Source organism: Leucopleurus acutus (genome assembly GCF_964270905.1).
Source record: "Leucopleurus acutus genome assembly, chromosome: 5".
Classification (NCBI taxonomy): Eukaryota; Metazoa; Chordata; class Mammalia; order Artiodactyla; family Delphinidae; genus Leucopleurus; species Leucopleurus acutus.
Window position 1 is genome coordinate 126800033 of NC_139147.1, and position 24050 is coordinate 126824082.

The 24050-nt window shown below is 35.2% G+C and overlaps 1 protein-coding gene across 2 annotated transcripts in view; it reads left to right on the forward strand.

Annotated features, from left to right (window-relative positions):
* Window positions 1-24050, forward strand: part of STAG1 (STAG1 cohesin complex component) — a gene marked incomplete at its 3' end in the record, with an annotated part of 425107 nt that overhangs the window by 119744 nt on the left and 281313 nt on the right. For both annotated transcript variants that reach the window (XM_082840023.1, XM_082840022.1), the window contains exons 2-3: window positions 4628-4745; window positions 11327-11429. In XM_082840023.1, the coding sequence (XP_082696149.1) occupies window positions 4717-4745; window positions 11327-11429 (132 nt within the window). In that variant the 5' untranslated portion in view covers window positions 4628-4716. The remainder of the gene's footprint in view (window positions 1-4627; window positions 4746-11326; window positions 11430-24050) is intronic.

The following is a 24050-nucleotide window of genomic DNA, read 5'->3' on the forward strand; positions in this document are numbered from 1 at the left end:
GAAAGATGGATTGGATTGGAAGAATTAATATTGTTAAAATGCCCATACATTTTGGACAAAGAAATCTACAGATTTAATTCAATTCATATCAAAATATCCATGACATTTTTCATAGAACTAGAACAAATAGTCCTAAAATTTATATGGAACTGCAAAAGACCCAGAATTGCCAAAGCAATCCTGAGGAAAAAGAACAAAGCATAACCCTTCCAGACTTCAGACTATACTACAAAGCTACAATATCTTATAATAACGTATAATGGAAAATAATATGAAAAAATGGTATAACTGAATCACTTTGCTGTACACCTGAAACAAACACAATATTGTAAATCAACTATATTTCAATTAAAAATTAAACTGTATCTTTATACATTGTGTGTTCATTAACATAGGTATATAAATACTATTTTATTACTTTTAAATCATAAAGGAAACAAATACAGGAATTACAAACCAAAAATAAAATAATGCTGCCTTCTATATTTACCTGTGTAGTTAATTTTTCCAGTGTTCTCCTTTTTTTCTGTGGCTTCAAGTTTTGTTTCTTCTTTATTTCTGCATGAAGGAGTTCCTTTAGTGTTTCTCGTAGGGCAGGGCAGGTCTAGCAACAAACTTCCTCAGTTTTTATTTTTCTAGGAATGTTTTAATTTCTCTGCCATTTTTGAGTGATAGTCTGCTGGGTATAGAATTCTTATTTGACAATTTTTTTTTCAGCATTTTAGATATGTCATCCTACTGTCTCCTGGCTTTCATGATATTTAATGAGAAATTGGCTGTTAGTCTTACTGTGGATTCTGTGTATTACTTGTATATGATGAGGTGGATTGTTTTTGTTCTTACTTCAAGATTCTTTCATCTCTGGCTTTTACAGTTTAACTATACAGTTGACTTTTGAATCACACAGGTTTGAACTGCACCTTTCCACTCTTACACAGGTGTTTTTCAACAAAAACTAAAATACTACACAGTCTGTGGTTAGTTGAGCACTGATGTGGAACCACGAATACGGAGGGCTGACTATAAAGTTATTTGTGGATTTTTGACTGTGCAGGGAGTCAGTGCCCCTAACCCTGGTGTTGTTCAAGGGTAAACTATAGTTTTATCTGTGTGACTCTTTAAAATTTTTTAAAAAAATTTAAAGATTATCTTCCATTTACAGTATTACAAAATGCTAGCTATATTCCTCGTGTTGTATGATACATCCTTGAGCCTATCTTACACCCAATAGCTTGTACCTCCCACTCCCCCACCTCTATATTACCGACCCAAACCCCACCCCTATCCCCCCCCACCCCCGCCCACTGGTAACCACTAGCTTGTTCTCTATATCTCTGTGTGTGAGTCACTTCTGAGTTTCTCCTACTTGGAGTTCATTTACCTTCTTGATTGTGTAGATTTCTGTATTTAACTTTAAATTGGTAAGTTTTTTGCCATTGTGTCTTCAGATATTCTTTCTACCCCTTTCTGTTGATATACTTTTGGAAGTCTGTTTTCTCTGGAAGTCAGACTTCAATATCTGGGCTTACATGGAGATGATTTGTGTGAAATTCTTTTTTGTTGTTGTTAATGGGTCATATTTTCACATTTCTTTGTATGCCTTTTGATTTTTTTTTTTTGTTTTTTAAAAACTGGACATTTTGAATATTACAGTTTTGTAATACTAGATTCTCCTCTCCTCCTCATGCTTTACTGTTGTCTTTTCAAGGGCTGCAGTCATTTCTTTATTTACTTTTTTCTAAACTGTTTTTTCAAGGACTGTATTCCTTGTCATGTGTGGTTACTGAAATTTTGTTGTCTGGGTGTTTAGCAGTGATCTTCCAGATTTCCTTAGTTAATGGGAGTTGGGAAAATGTAATTTCTTGTTTTTTTGCAGATTGTCTGTTAGCTGAGGTACTTCTTCAGAGGTTAGGCAGGCTACCTACAGCTTTGCCTTAGTATTCACCTTGTGCTTGCACAGAGAGCAAAGATCAGCTAGAGTTGCAAGCCTGTGCCCCTCAGGTCTTCTCTAAGAATTCATCCAGCCCTGGGCATTCAAGTAGCAGTTTACATTTCCTAGTATGTGTGATATCCCTTTGAAGTACTTATTCTTCAAATATCTTAACTCCTCTGCCTTTTTATTTTGAGGCTTTTTAGATTGTCTGTTATTTATGTAATCCATTGTCTTGCCCCTGGCAACTACTTTTATTGTCTGTCTTTAAATCTTTTTGAAAGATGATACTCTTTCAAAAAAAAGGGAAGCCCTTCAAAACACTCTGCCACAGTTTTTGAGATTGGGTCCATGGTGTTCCCTTTGGCACCAGCAAGCCATACTAGTAACTCTGTCTGCTGTCCCTGTGGGCACCATAGAGTTGGGGGAGGGGAGACGGCATACAGGTAAGCAAAAATACTATTGTGCTCTCTTATCAAATAAAATAGACTGTTAGGCACTTCTCTCTTTGTTATATGTTTTTATTAGATTACAGATGTCCATAAAAGATGTCTTGTCATTTTTTTTTTTTGGCAGGCTAAGAGTTGCTTCATTGGAGGGCCTCATTCTTGAGGTTTCTTACTCCTCCATTTTCCATGACATCATTTCTTTTTTTCATTTTTGAAAGATTGATAATTCAGTGTTCATGGTTTTTTCCTCTCCACTCATCAGTTTTATTCCATTGTCTTTCACCTTACATAGTTTCTACCAAAAAGTCTGATAAAATTTTTTGTTTTTCTGTGTGTGAGGAATTATGTTTTTTTAGCTTCCTTTTGAATTTTCTTTCATTTTTAGCAATATTATATTTTAGATATTATTCTTGGGAATTCTCTGGTCTTCCATCTGTGTTTTAACATCAAATTATTTTTGGAAAGTTCTCCTGTGCTATCTCTTCAAATATTTATTTTGCTTTGATCTTTCTCCTTCTGGAATTCTAGTTATACCTATGTTATTCTATTAGGTATTGTGCCATGGCCTGTCTTGGATGCTCTCTTTTGTCCCACTTCCTCTGCTACTTTTTTTTTTTTTTAATAAACTTTATTTTTTAGAGAAGTTTTATGTTCACAGTAGAATTGAACAGAAGGTAGAGAGATTCTCCCTATAACCCCTGTTCCCACATACATATAGCCTCTCCCACTATTAACATCCCACATTACAGTGGTATGTCTGTTACAATCAATGAACCTATGTTGACATTATCACCCAGTGTCTGTAATTTACATTAGGGTTCACTCTTTGTGTTATATATTCTATGGCTTTTGATAAATGTACAGTTAGATGTACCCACCATTCTTGTATCATACAAAATATTTTCTCTGCCCTAAAAATCTTCTGTGCCCACTTAGTCATCTCTCCTACCCCATAACTTCTGGCAGTCACTGATACTTTTACTGTCTCCATAGTTTTGCCTTTTCCAGAATGCCATATTGTTCAAATCATATAGTATGTAGTGGTTTCAGATTGGCTTCTTTCAGTTAGTAATATGCATTTGAGCTTTCTTTGTGTCTTTTCCTGGCTTGATAGCTCATTGCTTTTAAGTGTTAAATAGTATTCCATTGTCTGCATGTACCACAGTTTATTTATCCATTCACCTCTTAAAGGACACCTTTCTTTCCTGTTTTGGCAATTTTGAATAAAACCGCTGTAAACATCTTTGTGCAGGCTTTTATGTAGACATAAATTTTCAATTCATTTGGGTAAATACTAAGGAGTGTGCTTGTTGGTAGTACTGGTTGGTTGTAGTCTGTGTATTCTGGCATACTCATTTTATTCTAAAGTAATTTTCAAAAGACCTGAATAGACAGTTTTCTGAAGAAGGTATATAAATGACCAAAAGCTACATGAAAAGGTATTCAACATCACTAGTCTTCAGGGAAATGAAAATCAGAGCCATGATGTATCACTTCACACCTCTGTTAGGATGGCTTTTATCAAAAAGTTAAGAGATATATTCTGGTTGAGGATGTGGGCAGAATGGAACCCCTTCACTGTTCGTGCAAATGTAAACTGGTAAAGCCTCTGGAAAACAGTATGGAGGTTCCTCAGATAATTAAAAACTACCATATTACATAGCAATCCCACTTCTGGGTATATATCCAAAAGAAATGAAATCATTATCCCAAAGAGATAGATGTACTCCCATGCTCATAGCACCATTATTCACCATAACCAAAATATGGAAACAACCTTATGTGTCCATTGATGTATGAGTAAAGAAAACTTGTTGTGTCTATGTGTGTGGAATCACTTATATGTGGAATCTTGAAGCGGGGGTGGGGAATTTGTAGAAAAGTGGTTGCCGGGGCCAAGTGGTAGGGGAAATAGGGAGAGGCTGGTTAAAGGGTACAAACTTTGTTATAAATGAATATTGTCTGAGGATCTAATGTATAATATAGTGACTATAGTTGATAACACTGTTTTGTGTAATTGAAATTTGCTAAGAGAGTAGAACTTACTGAATGTTGGGACCAAAAAAAAAGGAAAAGTAAATATGTGAGGTGGTGGATTTGTTAATTAACTCAATGGGGGAAGCCCTTTATAATGTATCCATATATCAAATCATCCCACTGTAAGTAACAGTTTTATTTGTCAACTGTACCTCAGTAAAGCTGGAAAAAATAATTTCTTTCTTCCTTTCTTTCTTTCTTTTTATTTTAGTTAACAGGATTACCTTTGAGGTTATTTTGAAAGTTTTGAGTTGTACAGCACTTGATTCTTTGCTCCATTGTGGAAAGAGCTTTACAGCAATGATTACTTCAGAGTTACCAGTGTTACAGTAAGTATTATAGCTTTCTTTTTATTTTTTTAAAATGCATGTAACACTTTTCTGTATCAAAATGCTCTCATTAATAAGACATCAAATATGTTCTCTGATAGTTGGGTAATATGTTTGAAGTAAAAGAACTATCAGAGGATGTAATTACTATATCCATCTATAGCCCTTGCATCATAATGTCAGCATGTTCTGTGTTACTGAACAAAAAACATGTTACACTGTCTTATATTAGGAGTCAGCAAACTATGAACATGGGCCAATCTGGCATGCTGACTGTTTTTGTAAATAAAGTGTTATTGGAATAGAGTCACACTGATTCCTTTGCAGACTGTTTATGACTATAAGTTGTAATAGAGAATGAATTAATCTGCAGAGCATAAATATTTTGTTTGACTATTTACAGAGAAAGTTTGTAGACCTCTATCCTGTATCACACTGTGTGTCTAACCCTCTCACCCCCATACCAGAACTTCTTTTCCCTGAGATTGAGATTGTGATTGGTGAGTCCTTGGCATTTCTGGTGGCATCTCATTATTAGATTTTTTTAGGGTTGTAGGACAGATCTAGAATTTGATCTTATTATGAATTCTCTGGGAGATGTGATCAGGGTAATGGCAGATACTTTTCTTTTTATAGGTGTCATTAAGCTACAAATTAGGAATCTGCATACTGTGATCCTTTATGATAACAGTGCTTTAGATATAATGAAAGTGACCAACAGTATATGTAATTATTTATGTTTTTATAGTCCCAGATCATTTATATATGTCTTCTCCAAGAGACTGTAGTCACCTTCCAGTGGTCTCCTGGCCTACTGTTTTTCCTCTGGAGCTCTAAGACAAAAAGCTATCCAAATTACTTTACGTGCTAAAAACCCATCAATACCTACCCTCCTTTGTTTGTCCAAATATAGGAGATACAAGCCCTTTCTATTTACTTAACTTCAAGCCTCTGTATTAGCCTTAACTTGAACATAATACCAAGTTTGGAGGTCTCCATATAGTATTTGTTCTTCGTATTTTTGTTTTTCTTAATTCTGCCTGCAATGCCTATGTGTATCTTTCCTTACCTGGCCATCTTGGTAGTCCTGTGGGTCTTGGCTAAAGTATGCCTCCAGCAAAGCTCCTCTGACTCCTCAAAGTTGGGTAGGTTCCCTCCTGTGCTCCTGTCATACTCTACCCTTTTTTTAATAGTATCATACTTAACATAATGTTTTATAACGCTTTCTTATTGTTTTTGTCTGAACTTTGTACCTTTGTGCTTTATTATTTTTTTTCTTTATTTTTTTTTTTGCGGTACGTGGGCCTCTCACTGTTGTGGCCTCTCCTGTTGCGGAGCACAGGCTCCGGACGTGCAGGCTCAGCAGCCATGGCTCACGGGCCCAGCTGCTCCGCGGCATGTGGGACCTTCCCGGACTGGGGCACGAACCCCTGTCCCCTGCATCAGCAGGCGGACTGTCAACCACTGTGCCACCAGGGAAGCCCTGTGCTTTATTTTTGTATGACCAGCTCCTAGCACACTGCTGGGCATTAGGCACACCCTTTGTAAAATATCTCTTTGATTAAATATAAAACATAGGTTGTATTTAAATAGATTATATTTAACAAGCGATTGCATGGGCATGATAGTATTTAACATGTTTTGTGGATAACTGTATTTTTCATAAAAATGTAAACTTTTAATACGATAATGGATAGTAGTGATCTGCGAGATGGGTAAATGAAATTTGCTTTTAATCTGTCAGCTGGAGATGTACTCTTGGTGAAGTTGAGATCTAAGAAGCATTTATTGAGTACATAAAACAATTTTCTGAGGATATTATCTTCATCGATCCATCTAACTATACCATGTCTACATTGTAGAGGAAAGGAAACATGATATGTCTCTTAGTATTGGTAAACTTCAGTTTCTGTCATTTGTAAAGTGAAGATAACATATTGGAAATTAATTTCTAAAGTCTCTTCAAAAACAGACAAATCTTTTGATCCCGTGATTGTTAATGTTGTGTTCAGTAGTGATTTTTCTAATTGAGATACTAGAAAGGTCACTCTAGTGAATGACCTTATTATTTCTTGGCTTGCTTAGTCATTATAATGACAATTGAATTTGTTACCTTAGCGTGTTTACTGTTGGGTTGGCCAAAAAGTTCGTTCACGTTTTTCCATTACATTGTTGGAAAAACCCGAATGAACTTTTTGGCCAGCCCAATATTAAGCATCATCAAATATTGTCAATTACCACATATTATATATTCCACCAAATGTTGTAGTACAAGGAACTGTGTTAAGCTCTGGGGAGAAAGAGCAAGTGGAAAAGACTCAGTCCTTGTTGCCATGAAGCTTATATAGATAGATATTAATCAAATAATCACAAATGTATGGATTTAAACTGCCCTTGGTGCTATGAAGGTAAGATAGAGGATTTTATTAGAACTTTAACACATGCCTTGATTTAGTCTACTTTTCTAAGGAAGAGACATGATTCTTAAACCTGAAGTGGAGGGAATTTGGGGGAAGAAGAAGGGATCAGGGTGTTAATTCCAGACTTAAGGAATGGCATGTGCAAAGACCTTGAGGTAGGAGGAATCATGGTATGTTTGAGGGACTGAAATAAAGCTGTTATTTTTCTTTTTTCAGGATTGAGGATGGAGAGTGGTGTGAAATAAGGATTGCAAGTAGAGTAGGGCTGTATTATACAGGGACCTGGTAGGTCTTATATTAAGAATTTTGAGGTTTTTATCCCCTAGAAGCCGTAGGAAACCACTGTAGGGTTTTAAGCATGGGATATATATATATAATAAGATATATACTATGAAAATCACAGTTAGTACATATAGTGATTAGATTGGAAGTGGCAACAGAAGAAGCAAGGAGTCCTATTAGGTGAAAGGGGTTGCAGTGTCCAGGCCAGGGATGATAACAACTTGAACTAAAATGATTACAGAGGAAATGGAGAGAGGAAGACAGAATTTAGAGAGTTTTAGGGAGCAAAAAAAATCATTTATAAGGTTCGATCTGATTCTTCCATTCTCTTCTTTTATGTCCGATAGTCTTATAAATGTGCTTTTTGTAGAGCAGTTGGTTGACGTTTGAATTTGCATACTCCTTGATCCAGCATTCTCTGTCTAATCTAGAGAGAGATTTGTTGATGTGTAATAAGAATTAATGTGCAAGGACAGTTGTTACGTCTCTGTTTGTAATAGCTTAAAAGTAGAGACAATCTAAGTGCTCATAGATAGGGAATGTATTATGGAGTACCATTCAGGAATCCTATGTATTTGTATGGAAAATTCCTATTAATTTAAATTTAAAAAATTAAAATATATTGTTTTATATTTATGTATATATGTACCAGAACATAAATATTTATGACAGAGTATTGATGAAACTGTAAATAATCTTGTTCTGCAGATTGAGGTTCAGAGTTAGGGTATGGTGAAGTGAAATTCTTCCTTGTATTCTTATATCTTCTCTTGCTTGAAATTAAAAAACAAAAAATTATGTATCAGATTCTAATAAACAAATAAATGTACATATATATACTAATTGGAGTATGTTAGTTATCTGTTGGTAATAGCTGTCACCTTTTAAGCTGGCTGAAGTTTGCGGAATTAGAAGACAATTGTACTTTTTTCTTTTGTCAGTAAACTATATTGCTCAAGGTTAAATTAATTTCACTGATGGGTCACATATTATATGATGGAACCAACCTGCTTTTGTAGTTGCCTGGAGATTTCAATAAGCATCAAAAGCACTAGTGTATTCTGTCCACGTAAGAGAAATACAAAACATATTATTTGCATTCTAGTATCCTGCTGTGGAGATAGAGAATTCACGTTTACCTTGAGATCTAAGTGGACCCTGCCACTTGCTAGTTGTGTAAATATGGACAAGATGATCAAGTTTCCAGATCTTTTGTTTCCTCATCTGTAAAATTGGGACAGCAGTATGTTTTCTTACAAGGTTTTGTGCATATTTATTCTAGATAATGTATATAAACCAGCACACAGTATATGCTAAACAGTCTATTTGGACTGTAGTGAGGAGAAAAAGCAGAATGATTTATTGTTCTTTAGTAGAAATGAATAAGATCAACTAGATCAGTGATTGAAACACTTACTGATAGTGGCTCAGAAGCCTGTTTTTTTTTTTTGGCGGTACGCGGGCCTCTCACTGTTGTGGCCTCTCCCGTTGAGGAGCACAGGCTCCGGGCGCGGAGGCTCAGTGGCCATGGCTCACGGGCCCAGCTGTGGGCTCTTCCCGGACAGGGGCACGAACCCATGTCCCCTGCATCGGCAGGCGGACTCTCAACCACTGTGCCACCAGGGAAGCCCTCAGAAGCCTGTTTTTATACATATTATTGGACCACAGCAACATCCATTCATTTACGTATTATCTATGGCTGCATTCATGCTATGGTCCCAGAGTTGAGTAGTAGATACAGAGACATTAAGACCCCTAAGCCTAAAATATTTATTATATAGCCCTTTAAGAAAATGTTTGCTGACCCTTGGACTAGATCAATATTACTTATAGTTTTAAATACCAGATTACCTTTGAAGATTTGCAAGCAGAGAAGGAACATGATATGAGAATATTAGTGACCGTAGTGTGTAGAGTGGCTTGGACAAGGGGAATAGTAGAAGCAGGGAGATAAGTTGTGATTAATTCAGGAAGTTGTGATTATGGTAATAATCATGAAAAGAATGAGAGACTGAGTTAGTATACAGAGGACAACTCAGGAGGACTTTAACTGACGGCACAAAAGGAAGACTGATGTGATTATAGGAATTTGAGTAAGACAATAACAAATTTATATAACAAAGCACACTTGGGCATTAACTTACTAAATCAGGTAACCAGTGGTATTACCATGAACAGAGAGCTAGAAATAGTCAGAAGTGGAGTTAATTTTATATGTGTTATTTGGTGAATTTGAGGTGGCATGCAAAGAAGCATGTTACACGTGCAGTTGAAAATCTTGAATTACAGATAGTTAGGTCTGTGATAATATACTGAAGTCATTTGCATAAAAGTTACACATCGAGTGGATGAGCTCTCCAAGAGAGGGTAGTTTAAAGGGAGAAGAGCAAACAGTAATGAAATGAGCTTTGAGGAATCAACACAAGGAGGGAATGGAACTAAGAGCCTTCAGTGGTGCAGTTTCAGTAAGTTGTGAGTTGAGCTTACCCTTCCTTCTATTTGCTTTGTACCCTTCCTGCTGTTTGCAGTTTTATGCAGATCCTTTATACAGTTAGTAATGTAGAACTCAGTGAGGATGTTTTTGTTAATACTATCTATACCTTTTTAGTGCCATGCTGGGGCCAGCCTGTACTGGCCTGGAGAGCTGAATATTAAATTTCCAGGAATTTTGTGACCTCATTCAGTATAACATAGCCATTATAAAAAGTTAAATTATGCAAACTTAAAATTAATTAAATCATGTTAAAAACAAAAGTAATAAATACTCAAAACTCATCATTTCCTAATTATTTTACATCCTACTGTTTTCTGTGTTCTTGAGGTTTTTATTTACACCTATTATTGTATGTATGGTGGAAATACTTTTTAGTAGTGTACTGCTACTGTTAATTACTTCTCAACTCTGTATTTGGTGATGTCACTTTGGTAGTTTGAATTTGGCTGTGGGGGGAGCATTCACATTATGAAAATCAGCAAACACTACACATCAGGGCTCAGTTTATTGTTTTGTTGTTTGTGGACTCAATAAAGTGATGGAGAAATTGTTAATAACAGATTAAACTTAAAGGTGTATCAAGTCTATAGTCATTACATTATGATACCACAAAAAATTGAGGACGTATCCTTCTAGTGTTCGAGAACTATTATGTATTCCGTTCAGTAAAAATGTTGCTCCCAACATTGACCAATTAGTGAAGTTCCCACAAATGTCTTTGTCATTTCATTTGCATTCTATTCATTAAAGTGAACAAAGATATCAACTGTCTTTCATGTCAAAACCCTATTTGTTCATCAGTTGCAACCATAGGTTAGCTAGGGATACAAGAGTTTGGCAAAATTATCAAAATAATTTTATATGAATCAATTAGCTGGATAGAATTTACAATAAAGAATATTGTGCATTTTATTATTCTTTGTAAGTTGCATGCTATGCATCCTTTATATTGTTAACATTTCTAATAATTTATGCATATATTTTTTGAAGAGCCAGTTGTTAAACATTGACCAGCACACTTTTATTATTTTGTAAAATGAATAAAATTTCTCCCAAGCTTTTGTCTTTTTTATATTGAAGAATTAGTCTTTTGCAATTGTTATTTTGCATTTATATGTTGTATAGCAGCTGCCATTTCCACAGTCATTTCCTTGTCTATTTCTCTATTTGGGGAATCATTTTATTCAGTGTTATGTGATATTAGCAGGGAGGGTAACATTTTCAGTTTGCTAAAGATTTTTTCTGAAAGTGGAAGTATAAACCACTTCTAATCAGCCATATGTGTACATATAGCAGGAGGTAAGGAAACCAGTGGAACAGAGCTGCATTATAAATATGTATATATTATTAATTTGTTCACTAAAGTAATATATCATATTTTCTAGGGATTCAACTAATGAAACTACTGCCCATTCTGATGCTGGCAGTGAACTTGAAGAAACAGAGGTCAAAGGAAAAAGAAAAAGGGGTCGACCTGGCCGGCCTCCAGTATGTATATACTTGTCTTCTTTGTTCCTTTAACGGTTACCAAGTAAAGGGGCTTGATATGAGTTGTTAATTCTAGTATTGTTAACACTTTTTCAAATCTTACTGACACATCAGAAATTCTTGGAAACTTTGCTTCATAAATTGGCTTAGTAGTGGTTAGAAAAAGGATTTCTGCTTTCCATGCTTCTCTTGTAAATAAATGGTGGTCCATGTGAAGGCATTGAGAAGATGATCAACATGGAATGAGGTGTAGTTAGTTATGATTTCTTTGCCTTTTATTTTTAGATGCAACTCAGATTTCCTGTGAGCGCCTAAGTATGCATTTTGGTAGTATTTGGGTCCAGTGTCAGAATATATTCTCATTTATACATGATTGAGAAATCTAGAAAAGCTCTAGGTATCCTTACTTTGAGATATATCTTTATGTAATCTGAATACACAAGTCGTCATTTAATTGAAGGTGGTATAAACTGTCAGAGACAGTAGTATCAATGTGTCATTGGGTTAAGGCTTGTACTATGTTACACTCACCTTTATGGTGGGATTTGCTATTCATAGTTTTAAAATTTTATTTTATAAAATTTATTATGAAAAATTTTAGCCTCCTTCTCTAGGAGGCATGATAGTATAATAAACCCTCCATATAACTCTTACCTAGCAGTTACCAAGTCATGGCCAGTCTTTCTTTCCCATGTTATTTTGAAGGTCATTCTAGACATAATTCCATCTTTAAATATTTCAGAATATATCTCTAAAAGATAAGGGCTTGCTTTCTCTCTTTTTTAAACATCACTCCAATATCATTATCATAATGCAAGATAACAGTATTTTAGTAACATCACTGATTAACACATTTAAAGTTTATAATCATTTCATAAATATTATCTTTTAAAAAATACAGTTTGTAGTTTGAATCATGATCTACTTATTGCAATTGATGGTTATGTTATTTAACCAGTTCTTATATATGTATGTCCTTTGTAGTGACTTAAATTTTTTTTTTATGTTATTGCTGTTCTATCAGTATTTATCTGTTTGCCACAGTCTTTAATTAGCTTCGGTGAAACTCCGTAACTTTTACTTTTCCAGGACAATCTAACAACAACAACAAAACGGATAGAAGGATGACTTCTACAGTTTTCTCTACACTTGCTTTTATCCTCCACCTTTATTTAAAGGGAGAAAAATAGTGGAGGAAAAGACATATATTATAGTTACTCTTTATAATCCTTCTTAATTTTTAGAAGTATTTGGTGGTACAGTGTTCCTTAAAAAACATTTTGGGAAAAGTGAAAAAGTCTTGTACTTAGAAGCTGAAGACTATTTTAGTTCCCCTTGCTAGTATGTGATTTTTCTAAGACTATAGGTGAGTTGCATTGCTTTCTCTAGGATTCATAGTTTATAGGTACCAAATTGGAAATAAGACTAAAGTTGCTTGAAGGTTGTAGAATAAACTGCCTACATGATTGCTTACTTGAATTTGTTCCCCTCCAATTAAAATTCTTTACTTGAAGATTCAGATTAAGTGCTGTCTTCTTGAAGAAAACCTTTTTTTTTCCCTTAAAGAGAATTTATCACCCCTTCAGCAGGCTATTGTATTATTTTTTATAACCTATTTAATTTTGACTTGTCTACAGCTGTATCTTTGTAATATTTTGCTTTCCTGATGAAAAGGAGTCTGTGTATCCAAACGCTTAGCTCTTTTCTGGTTAGAAATTAGATTTTATTTTTAGTGAAATTGCTACTACATAATCTAGCAGGTAAATAGTACATGTTCATCCCATGTTTATACAATTGAAAAAATGTCAGCCTGCATAGGATAGTAGCATTCTAGAGACTTGTATTAGACTTTAGTCCATATTTTCACACTCATTAGTTCACATGGCTAGCTATACTTCCACCTGATTCAGACCTATTTCTTGATCTTGGAAACAACAGAACTTCCTGAGTTTCTGCTCTGGGGTTCGTACTGAGCTGAAGCTTTTTATGTCATTTAATCTTCACACCAATACTAGGAAATAGGTCTTATGTGCAGTTTACAAAGTAGAAAACAAAAATAGAAAGTGGTATTTTGCATAAGGTCACAACATTGCATAAGTAGCAAAGCTAGGATTTCAATTCATAACCTACCTCCCAAACTCTTTTCCTCAAGAATGCCAAAATGCCAAGCTGTTAATTAAAATTGAGAGGTATAATTGTCAGAATGATCATATTTGAGTTATTCCACAGTACCTGTTCTGAAGATTGCTTGGACATTTTCTATTGACTGGCTCCATTTTGAACAATTCTAAGTTTTGACTGATACACTCTTTGTTTAGCTATTTTAATACTGTTCATACTTGTTAAGAGGACTTCATGGATCTCTGGTTTTATTAATTTACTCAGTCAAATGAAAACAAATAATATAAGGACCTCTGTTTTGCACAGTATTATTTTCTCTATTTCTAAATTCTTAGGAGACATCTCATCTTTGGTATTTCTTTTCAGTATACTGTTACTTCAGAGAGGTTTGTTTCTTATTAAACCACTCTTATTTTGCAGATGTCCTAATTCATATTTGTTGTTATTGTGGCTCTCTATCCAAATGATTATTGATCTCTAAACAAACACTATATAGAATCATGTTTATTCTACCCCTGTGATTGTATTAGCAAATAATGGACATTATTTCTCTGTCTACACAGTACTCCCTTGGTGATGTCCAATCTCATGACTTTAAACACCATCTCTAAGCTTATGTCACCCAGATTTTGTCTCCAGCTTGGACTTTACCCCTGGACTCCAGACTCATATTCAGTGCCCATTAAGAATCTTCATTTAGATATTTAATGGGCCCAGGATGTTAAAAATACCCAAACTTTCAAGCTTCCTATCCCCTGCTCACCCCTTTTCCATAATGGCAGCTTCGTGCTTCTGGCTGCTCAGCTATAAATCTTGTAGTCATCTTTGAGTCTTTCTTTCTCAGCCTATATCTAGACTATCAACACATCCTGTCTAATTGATTTGCAAATTGCATCAGTCATTTTTTACTACAACACTGGATTCAGTCACCATAATGTGACTTTGCTGAAACTTATGAGGTGTGCTCCTTGTCTCAGGGCCCTGTGTCATCTTCTCACTGGGGCTTCCCTATGGATGCTATCTAGAATTGCGTATCTTCCCTCCTACCCAAAGGGACTTACTGTCCCGTTCGTCCGTGTGTGTGTGTGTTTTCCCCTTTCTCTATAGTACTTATTGCCATCTAACGTAGTATACCTTTACTTATTTGCTTTTTGTCTGTCTCCCCCTACTAGAAGGTAAGCTGCATGAAGGCAGGGATTTTTATCTGGTTTGTTTACTGCTGTATAGTAGTGTTTGACTTTCAGTAAGCGTTTATTGAATGAATGAATGGTGTTTAATTTTGTTAAATCATCACTCTTTTTACCCTCAAGTGTTTAAAATTCTTTTATTTTGAAATAATTTCATACACAGAAGAATTCCAAGAATTCTGCAAAGAATTCCTATGCAGATTCTTCATGCAGATTGTCCAAATGTTAGTATGTTACTACATTTGCTTTATCATATTTTTTTCTGTCTATGTATACACAGACACATAAATGTAAATATATATTTATATATAAAAATTTATATTTGATACCAATTATTATTTTTGAAAGTTGCAGACACGAAGCCACTTTACTCTTAATGCTTTAGTATGCATTTTCATAAAATCAAAGATATTCTACACAACAACAGTACATGTTTGAAAATCAGGAAAATAATATTGATATAATACTGACCTTATGTACATATACTTCATTCAGATTTTGCCTGATGTCCTAATAATGCCCTAAGCAAAAGAAAAAATATTTTTTTCCCTTGGTTTAGAATCCAGTCTAGGATTTCATGTTGCATTTAGTTGCCATGCAAATCAGCACATCTGTAAGCTAACCCATCTTTAGTCTCTAGTTCAATGTTTTATTAAGGGTTTTGTTCTCTTTATTCTATTTAAGTGAGAACCAGCACTTATATTCTTAGCATTATTTAACTTTCATATTTACGTAGGCTGAGTAAGAAGGGTAAATAAAAAGAGATACAATTTTTACTTTTATGTCTGTGTATTCATACACATAGAAGATGGAGCATAGCATACACAACAAAATATTAGCAATGAGTATCAGAAGGAGAGGTTAACAGGTGAATTTATAAAAATTGGATATTCTAAATTACTTGGTACTTTCATTTATAATCATGATTTTCATAATATCATTTATATATTTTACATAATTTTAATGGCTACATAGTATTCTGTGTGAAATTATTTATTTAAGTAGTCTCCATTGTTGAACATTTATGTTAAAAATTCTTCACTGATTTAAACCATGCTGACATAAACTTATATCTCAAAAATAAATTTTGCTCTAGAGCCATAGATACTTTTTATCCTAAATTCTTAAAAGTAGAATTGATTACTCAAAAGATGTGCCATACGTTTTGAAAGTTTTTGATGTGTATTATTGGGTTGCCTTTTACGCAGCAAAATATATGGCATTACCTGTTTTATAGTAAGTTGAATTGAGTACACTGATTGTTAAATATTTTCTAATTTTTAAGTACTGTAACATTTCATCAGTATGTTCTGAAATATTGGTCATTTGTGTTTCCGAATTGTCTGTTGGTCATTTTCCATACCACTTTTTCTATTTTTATTTTTCTAAGAAATAGAAATCTCTTCTTAAAATAATTTTTGTGGCTTAAACCTACATACTTTTATGATCCCTTTTGGAAATATATTTATCAGTTGGACTTGTATCTCCTCTTCTCTGTCAATTAGCTTGTTGTTTTATTTTGAAAATTTTTCATTTAACTAGAGTTTAGTTCTGACTTCCTTAATTTTGCTAAAAGATACCATAATTTTTCCAGGAATCTAGAATTAAAATGTGAGTCACTATTTAATTTCCTCATCCCAGGTCCCTTCTCCTCTCTCCTATATGTAATGAGATTCCGAATCTCATGAATTTTTATTTCACAATGTCTTGTACATCAGTCCCTTTTACATTTCCCAAGTTCCTTTCTTTAGGCCTCACTTTATAGGAGTCTGTATTATTGTCTTCCTAAGTTGAGGCACATATTAGGGAAGAGATCCGCTTTCTGTTAGTGGAGGAAAGATTTCCTAGGCAGGTAGTAGTTGGGGTAGATGGAGTAAGCTGATCATGTTCTACCAGGGAGACTATATCTCTAGGATGAGTGAGCATGCAAAGATCTGTGCTGAGCTACATCTGGGCTAGAGCTAGTTGTCCCTGAGACAAACTGATAATGGACAGAACTCTAGCTCCAGAGGAACTGGGTTACTGGCCAGGTTACTAAGGCATTAGTAACCTACCAATTAAGACAAAGGCTCAGTTTTTCTGTGTGTTGTTTTTTTTTGCTATTAATTTATTTAAATTGGAGCATAGTTGATCTACACTATTGTGTTAGTTTCAGGTGTACAGCAAAGAGATTCAGATTATATATTTCAGATTATTTTCCATTATAGGTTATTATAAGATATTAAATATAGTTCCTTGTGCTGTGCAGTAAATCCTTGTTGTTTATCTGTTTTAGTAGTTTGTATCTGTTAATTCCATACTCCTAATTTATCCCTTCCCCCCTCCCTTTCCCCTTTGGTAACCATGTTTGTTTTCTATGTCTGTGTGTCTGTTTCTGTTTTGTATATTGATGCATTTGTATTATTTTTTAGATTCCACATAGAAGTGATATCATATAATATTTGTCTTTGTCTGACTTATTTCACTAAATTTAACATTCTTTGGGTCCATCCATGTTGCTGCAAATTTCAGTATTTCATTCTTTGTATGGCTAAGTAATATTCCATTGTATATGTATATTATGTCTTCTTAAGCCAGTCTGACTGTTGATGGATACTTGTGTTGTTTGCATGTCTTGGCTATTGTAAATAGTCCTGCTGTGAACATTGGGGTGCATGTATCTTTTCGAATTGGAGTTTTCATTTTTTCTGGATATATACCCAGGAGTGGGATTGCTGGATCATATGGTAGCTGTATTTTTAATTTTCTTAAGGAACCTCCATACTGTTTTCCATGGTGGCTGTACTGATTTACATTCCCATCAACAGTGTAGGAGCGTTCTCTTTTCTCTAGATCCTCTCCAGCATTTATTATTTCTAGACTTCTTGATGATAGCCATTTTGACCAGTGTGAGGTATTGTGTTGCATTTCCTTACACTAAGAATGAAATGTCAGAAAGAGAAAGTAAAAAAACAATCCCATTTAAAATTGTGTCAAAAAATACCTAGGAGTAAACTTAACCAAGGAGTTGAAAGACCTATATGCTGAAAACAATAAGACATTGATGAAAGAAATTGAAGATGATTCAAAGAAATTGAAAGGTATCCATGCTTTTAGATTGGAAGAATTAATACTGTTAAAATGTCCATACTACCCAAAGCAATCTACAGATTTAATGTAATCCATATCAGAATGCCCATAACATTTTCATAGAACTAGAACAAATAGTCCTGAAATTTATATGGAACCACAAAAGGCCCAGAATCGCCAGAGCAGTCCTGAGGAAAAAGAACAAACTGGAGGCATAACCCTTTCAGACTTCAGACTATACTACAAAGCTACAGTAACCAAAACAGTGTGGTATTGGCACAAAAACTGGCATTATAGATCAATGGAACAGAATAGAGAACCCAAAAATAAATCCACATGCTTATGGTCAAGGAATCTATGACAAAGGAGGCAAGAATATACAACGGAAAAAAGATAAACACCACCTCTTCAACAAGTGGTGTTGGGAAAGCTGGACAACTATGTAAATCACTGAAATTAGAACACTCTTACACTGTGTGCAAGAATAAACTAAAAACTGTTTTAAAGACCTAAATATAAGACATGACACCATAAATCTCCTAGAAGAGAACACAGGCAAGACATTCTCAGACATAAATTGTAACAGTGTTTTCTTAGATCAGTCCCCCAAGGCAAAAGAAATAAAAGGAAAGATAAACAAATGGGGCCTAATCAAACTTAAAAGCTTTTGCACGGGGAAGGAAACCATCAACAAAATGAAAAGACAACCTAGGAACAGGAGAAAATATTTGCGAATGATGTGACCAACAGGGGGTTAATACCCAAAATATACAAACAGCTCATACAACGCAATATTGTAAAAACAAACAGCTCAATCAAAAAAATGGACAGAAGACTTGAATGGATATTTTTCCAAAGAAGACATACAGATGGCCAACAGGCACATGAAAAGATGTTCAACATTGCTAATTGTTACAGAAATGCAAATCAAAACCACAAATGAGTTAGTATTTCACACTGTTCACTATGACTCAGTTCTTAAGGTGGTACAAACTCAAAACTGGTCCAACAAGCAAGTTTGATACAGAACATCACCCTTTTCTTTCATTTGAGAGCACCATGGTTCCTTTGTCCAGGAAGGAGACTACATCTACAGGTGTCCTGACCTTTGTAGCACAAAAAGTGTAGTGAAGGGAGCCTGGAAAGTCACAAGTAACTAAAGAGTAATGTATGTATTTTTACCCTTTGAAATAACTGTCACAGTTCTTAGTTTTCAAATCCCCCTTACAGCACTGCCCCCAATCTCTATACAAATGTGTTATTTTATTTAATGGAATAAGTATACCTGTTTTCTGAGAGAATTATTATTATCAGGACTGAAAAATTGTGTCCCTTGGGTGTAAGCTAAAGATTGCATATATTCTGTTATGCTGTGACCTTTCCTCTTCCTTACTCTTTTTATTGGGCACAGTTTTTCTGAACATCAGCTTTTTGGTTTATCTTTCAGCATCTTTACTGTATATTACTGTATAGGTCTGTAATAGGAAAAATCATTCTTGGATAATGGGATAAAATACAGTTAGACCCTAGATAAGATCAAGTGGATTTTCTTACCTTCTTATTCACCCTTTATAACCAGTGCTAATAGGCTCCCAGGATTGAGAATTATGGTTTATTTTCTCTTTATTCATGGAGTTTAGTTCTTGCTATATATGTACTAAATATGTGTAATGATGTATGTGTCTATGACACATGCAAACATTCCTACATGTGCACAAGCTTACTTGTTGCAGCATTATTTGTAATAGTAAATGATCCAAAACAAAATAAATGTTTATCAATAGGTTAATGGCTAAATAAGTTAATGTATATTTATGTAATGGAACACTGCAGCTTTCGGAAAAGTCGAGACATTCTGTAGGTCTTCGCTATAGATTAAGTATAAAATATGTTGATAGTGAAAATAGAATGGTGCTTAACTGTGCATACATAACTTAAAATATAATATATACATGGAAATATATGTGCATTTTTTTTCAAAAAATTTTTTTAATTCGGTGAAATACACGTGTGATTTACCAAGTTACGTTTTTAAGTGTACAGTTCAATGGCATTAAATATATTCATATGCAGTCCTCACCACCACCCATCTCCATAACTTTCTTCATCTTTTAAAACTGAAACTGTACACGCAGTAAACAGTAACTACTCATTCTCCACTCCCCACAGCCCCTGGCAATCACCATTCTAGTTTCTGTCCCTTATGATTTTGACTAAGTACTTTATGTAAGTGGAATCTTACAGTGTTTGTCTTTTTTGTGACTACCTTATTTCACCTAGCATAATGTTCTTGAGATCCTAGAATTTCCTTCCTTTTTAAGGCTAAATGATATTCCATTGTATCTATATTCCACATTTGCTTATCCATTCATCCACCGATGGACACTTGGGTTACTACCAAGTTTTAGCTATTGTGAACGGTGTTGCTGTGAATAAGGGTGTACAGATATCTTTGAGATCCTGCTTTCAATTCTTTTGGGTACATACCTAGATGTGTTATTGGTGGTCATATGATTAATTCTATTTTTAATTTTTGAGGAACTGCCATACTGTTTTATACAACAGCTGTACCATTTACATTCCTATCAACAGTGCATAAGAGTTCCAGTTTCTCCACAACCTTGCCTAGACTTTACTCTTTTTTTTGATAGTAGCCATCCTAATAAGTGTGAGATGGCATCTCGTAGTTTTGATTTGCATTTCTGCTAATTATTAGATGTTTAGCATCTTTTCACATGCTTATTGGCCATTTGCATATCTTCTTGGTAGAAATGTCTATTCAAGTCCTTTGCCCATTTTTAAAAAAAAGTTTATTTTTGGCTGTGTTGGGTCTTCGTTGCTGTGTGCGGGCTTTCTCTAGTTCCGGTGAGTGGGGGCTACTCTCTGTTGTGGTGTGTGGGCTTCTCATTGCGGTGGTTTCTCTTGTTGCAGAGTATGGGCTCTAGGCACGCGGGCTTCAGTAGTTGCAGCGCGTGAGCTCTAGGGTGCATGAGATTCAGTAGTTGTGGTGCATGGTCTCAGTAGATGTGGCACACAGGCTTAGTTGCCCCATGGCATGTAGGATCTTCCCGGGCCTGGGATCGAACCCATGTCCCCTGCGTTGGCAGGTGGATTCTTAACCACTGCACCACCAGGGAAGTCCTCTTTGACCATTTTTGAATCAGGTTGTTTTGTTGTTGTGTTTTAGTTCTCTTTGTATTCTGGATATTAATATCTTATCAGATATATGATTTACAGATATTTTCTCTCATTCTGTGGGTTTCATTTTTACTCTTTCCCCATTGAATGGTCTTGGTACCCTTGTCAAAAATTATTTAATCATACATGTGAGGGTTTATTTCTGGGCTGTCTGTTCTGTTTCATTGGTCTGTGTATCTTTATGCCAGTACCACACTGTTTTGATTACTCTAGCTTTGTAGTAAGATTTGGAATCAGGAAGTGTGAGTCCTTCAATGTTGTTCTTTTTTCAAGATTATTTTGGCTACTTGGAGTCCTTTGAGATTCCCTATGAATTACAGAATGGATTTTTCTGTTTCTGCAGAAATGGTCATATGCATTTTGATAGAGACTGCAATGAATCTGTAGAAAGATCACTTTAGGTAGTATTAACATCTTAATGATATTAAGTCTTCCAACCTATGAACATGGGATGGGTTTCTCTTTATCTACGTCTTCTTTAACTTCTGTCATGTGTATTTTTAAAATATGTTTAAATGTCTCTGGAATGACACATAGGAATGAATAATTTTGGTTGAAAGAACCAATCTTCTTTCCTAAGGCTTGAGAGTAAGAGTGGGCAAGTTTTCATTGTGTAACTTTAATTACCTTTTGAATTTTTAGCCATGGGAATGTGTTACTCAATAAAGAAAAATAACATTCCCCCCTCCCCTCTTCATATGCACACACAAGTGCTCATGCACATACCTGCCATAGGGAAGACACCTATTTTTCCAAAGAGTGAGCACAGAAACAAGACTTGTTAGGAGGAGCCAGGATCTATCAGCTAAACAGGATGAATGCATGAAATAATGATATTTTCAAGCAATTTTAAATTGGTCAGTATGGGAAGATAGTAGCCTATAAATAGGGATCTGGTGTGGTAGATGACCGAACAGGTAATAATTGATAGCATTACTTGCTGTGCTGAGGACTTTGAACTTTAACTTGATGGTTATGAGAGTCATTGGAGATTAGAGATCAAAGAAAGAAGAAAATAAGTGTTGGAGTAAATTTGTAATATAAGGATTACTGTGGTTATAGTATTAGAATAGAATGGCATTGTCTAACAAATGTGACTTGAGCTACATCTGTAATTTAATATTTTCTAGTAGATTATAAGAAGTGGGTGAAATTAACTTTAATAATTAATTTATTTAACCTAGTATACCTAAAATATAATTTCATCATGTAATCAATATATGAATGAGATTTTTTTTTTTTTTGCGGTACGCGGGCCTCTCACTGTTGTGGCCTCTCCCGTTGCGGAGCACAGGCTCTGGACGCGCAGGCTTAGCGGCCATGGCTCATGGGCCCAACCACTCCGCGGCATGTGGGATGTTCCCGGACTGGGGCACGAACCCGTGTCCCCTGCATCAGCAGGCGGACTGTCAACCACTGCGCCACCAGGGAAGCCCAGAATGAGATATTTTATATGCTGTTTTTCATACTAAATCTTCACAACCTTGTGGATAGTCAAAACATTGCTCATCTAAGTTTTGAGTAGCCATATTTCAAGTGCTCAGTTAGCTATGTGAGGCTAGAGGCCATGATATTGGATAATGCAAGTATGGAGATTTTAATCAGGAGACAAATTCTCACCAGTAATTCAAACAGAAAAATTTACTGTGAAGAATTATTATTTATTGAAAAGTCTTTAATCATTTATCGCTCAGGAATTGCAAATTAATACAACAAGGAGATATCACCATATGCCTGTTAGAGTAGCTGAAATCTAAAAGCCTGACAGTACCAATTTCCTGGCAAGAATGCAAAGCAGCAGAAGCTCTCATTCACTGCTGGTCAGAATGCAAAATGGTGTTGCCACTTTGGAAGACAGTTTGGCAGGTTTGTACAAAGCTAAACATAGTTTTACCATATGATCCAGTTATCCTAGGTGTTTACACAACTGATTTAGAAGTTTTGTCCACACAAAACCCTGCATGTGAATGCCTATGCAGCTTTATTCCTAACTGCCAAAAATGGTGGCCAAGATGTCCATCGTTAGGTAAATGAATGACAAAACATGGTACATCCATACAATGAAATATTGTTTAAAGATGAAAAGAAATGAGCTATTCAACCACTAAAAGACACGGGTCCATCTTAAATGCATTTTGTTAAAATGAAAGATACCAGTATGAAAACGCTATATGCTGTGCGATTCCAATTACATGACTCTCTGTAAAAGACAAAACTAGTGGTGATTAAAAAAAATTTGGTGTTTGCCAAGGCGAAGTGGGAGGGTTGAATGGATGTGAAGCACAAGTATTTTTTAAGGTAGTGAAACTTTTCTCTGTGATACCATAGTTGTGCGTACATGACAGTATACGTTTGTCAAAGCCCACCAAACTTTTCAGAAAAAGAGTGAATTTTATTAATACAGATGTTTAAAAAAAATCATTTATAAGGTAGGGGGAATACCAGGATGGAATGTAGAGTGTAACAATGTAATCTCTTTTGCAGTGAAGGGAGTGGGGAGAGAGTTGCTGACTTAGGTAACTTTGGAAATGAGTCTGTAAGACTAAAGTCAGAGAAATTGTACACAGTGTATATAAGAACTGCAGTCTAGTTCATAAAGTTGTTTCCCATGGGATAGGGCTTAAAATACTGCTCTACGTGAATACTGAGGAGAGCCAGATTTCTCATTGTTGGAGTGGGAGTTTGTCGATGAGCAAGGGGAAGAAGCATCCATGTGGTAATGGATTAGAGTTGGAGATACCAGTTCCAACTTATGTTTAGCTTAATATAGGTAACAGATCATTGCATACAGAAACATCTATAGTTATGTGTATATATATGGAACATACATTTCTTTGTTTTGTCTGCTTAAGGGCCTAGAAGCAAGGGCACTTAGTATCAAGGAGCCAAACCTAGTGCCCAGATCTTCATCTCTAGTAAAATTCTCTAATAAAAGGAACCAGGGCTCCTTGGATTCTAAACTCCCTGATTCTAAAACTGGAAAAGAGAATATACAGTATGAGCCTGGAGAATGATGTGCTGCCAGAAAGTAACCAAGTGCTAAAAA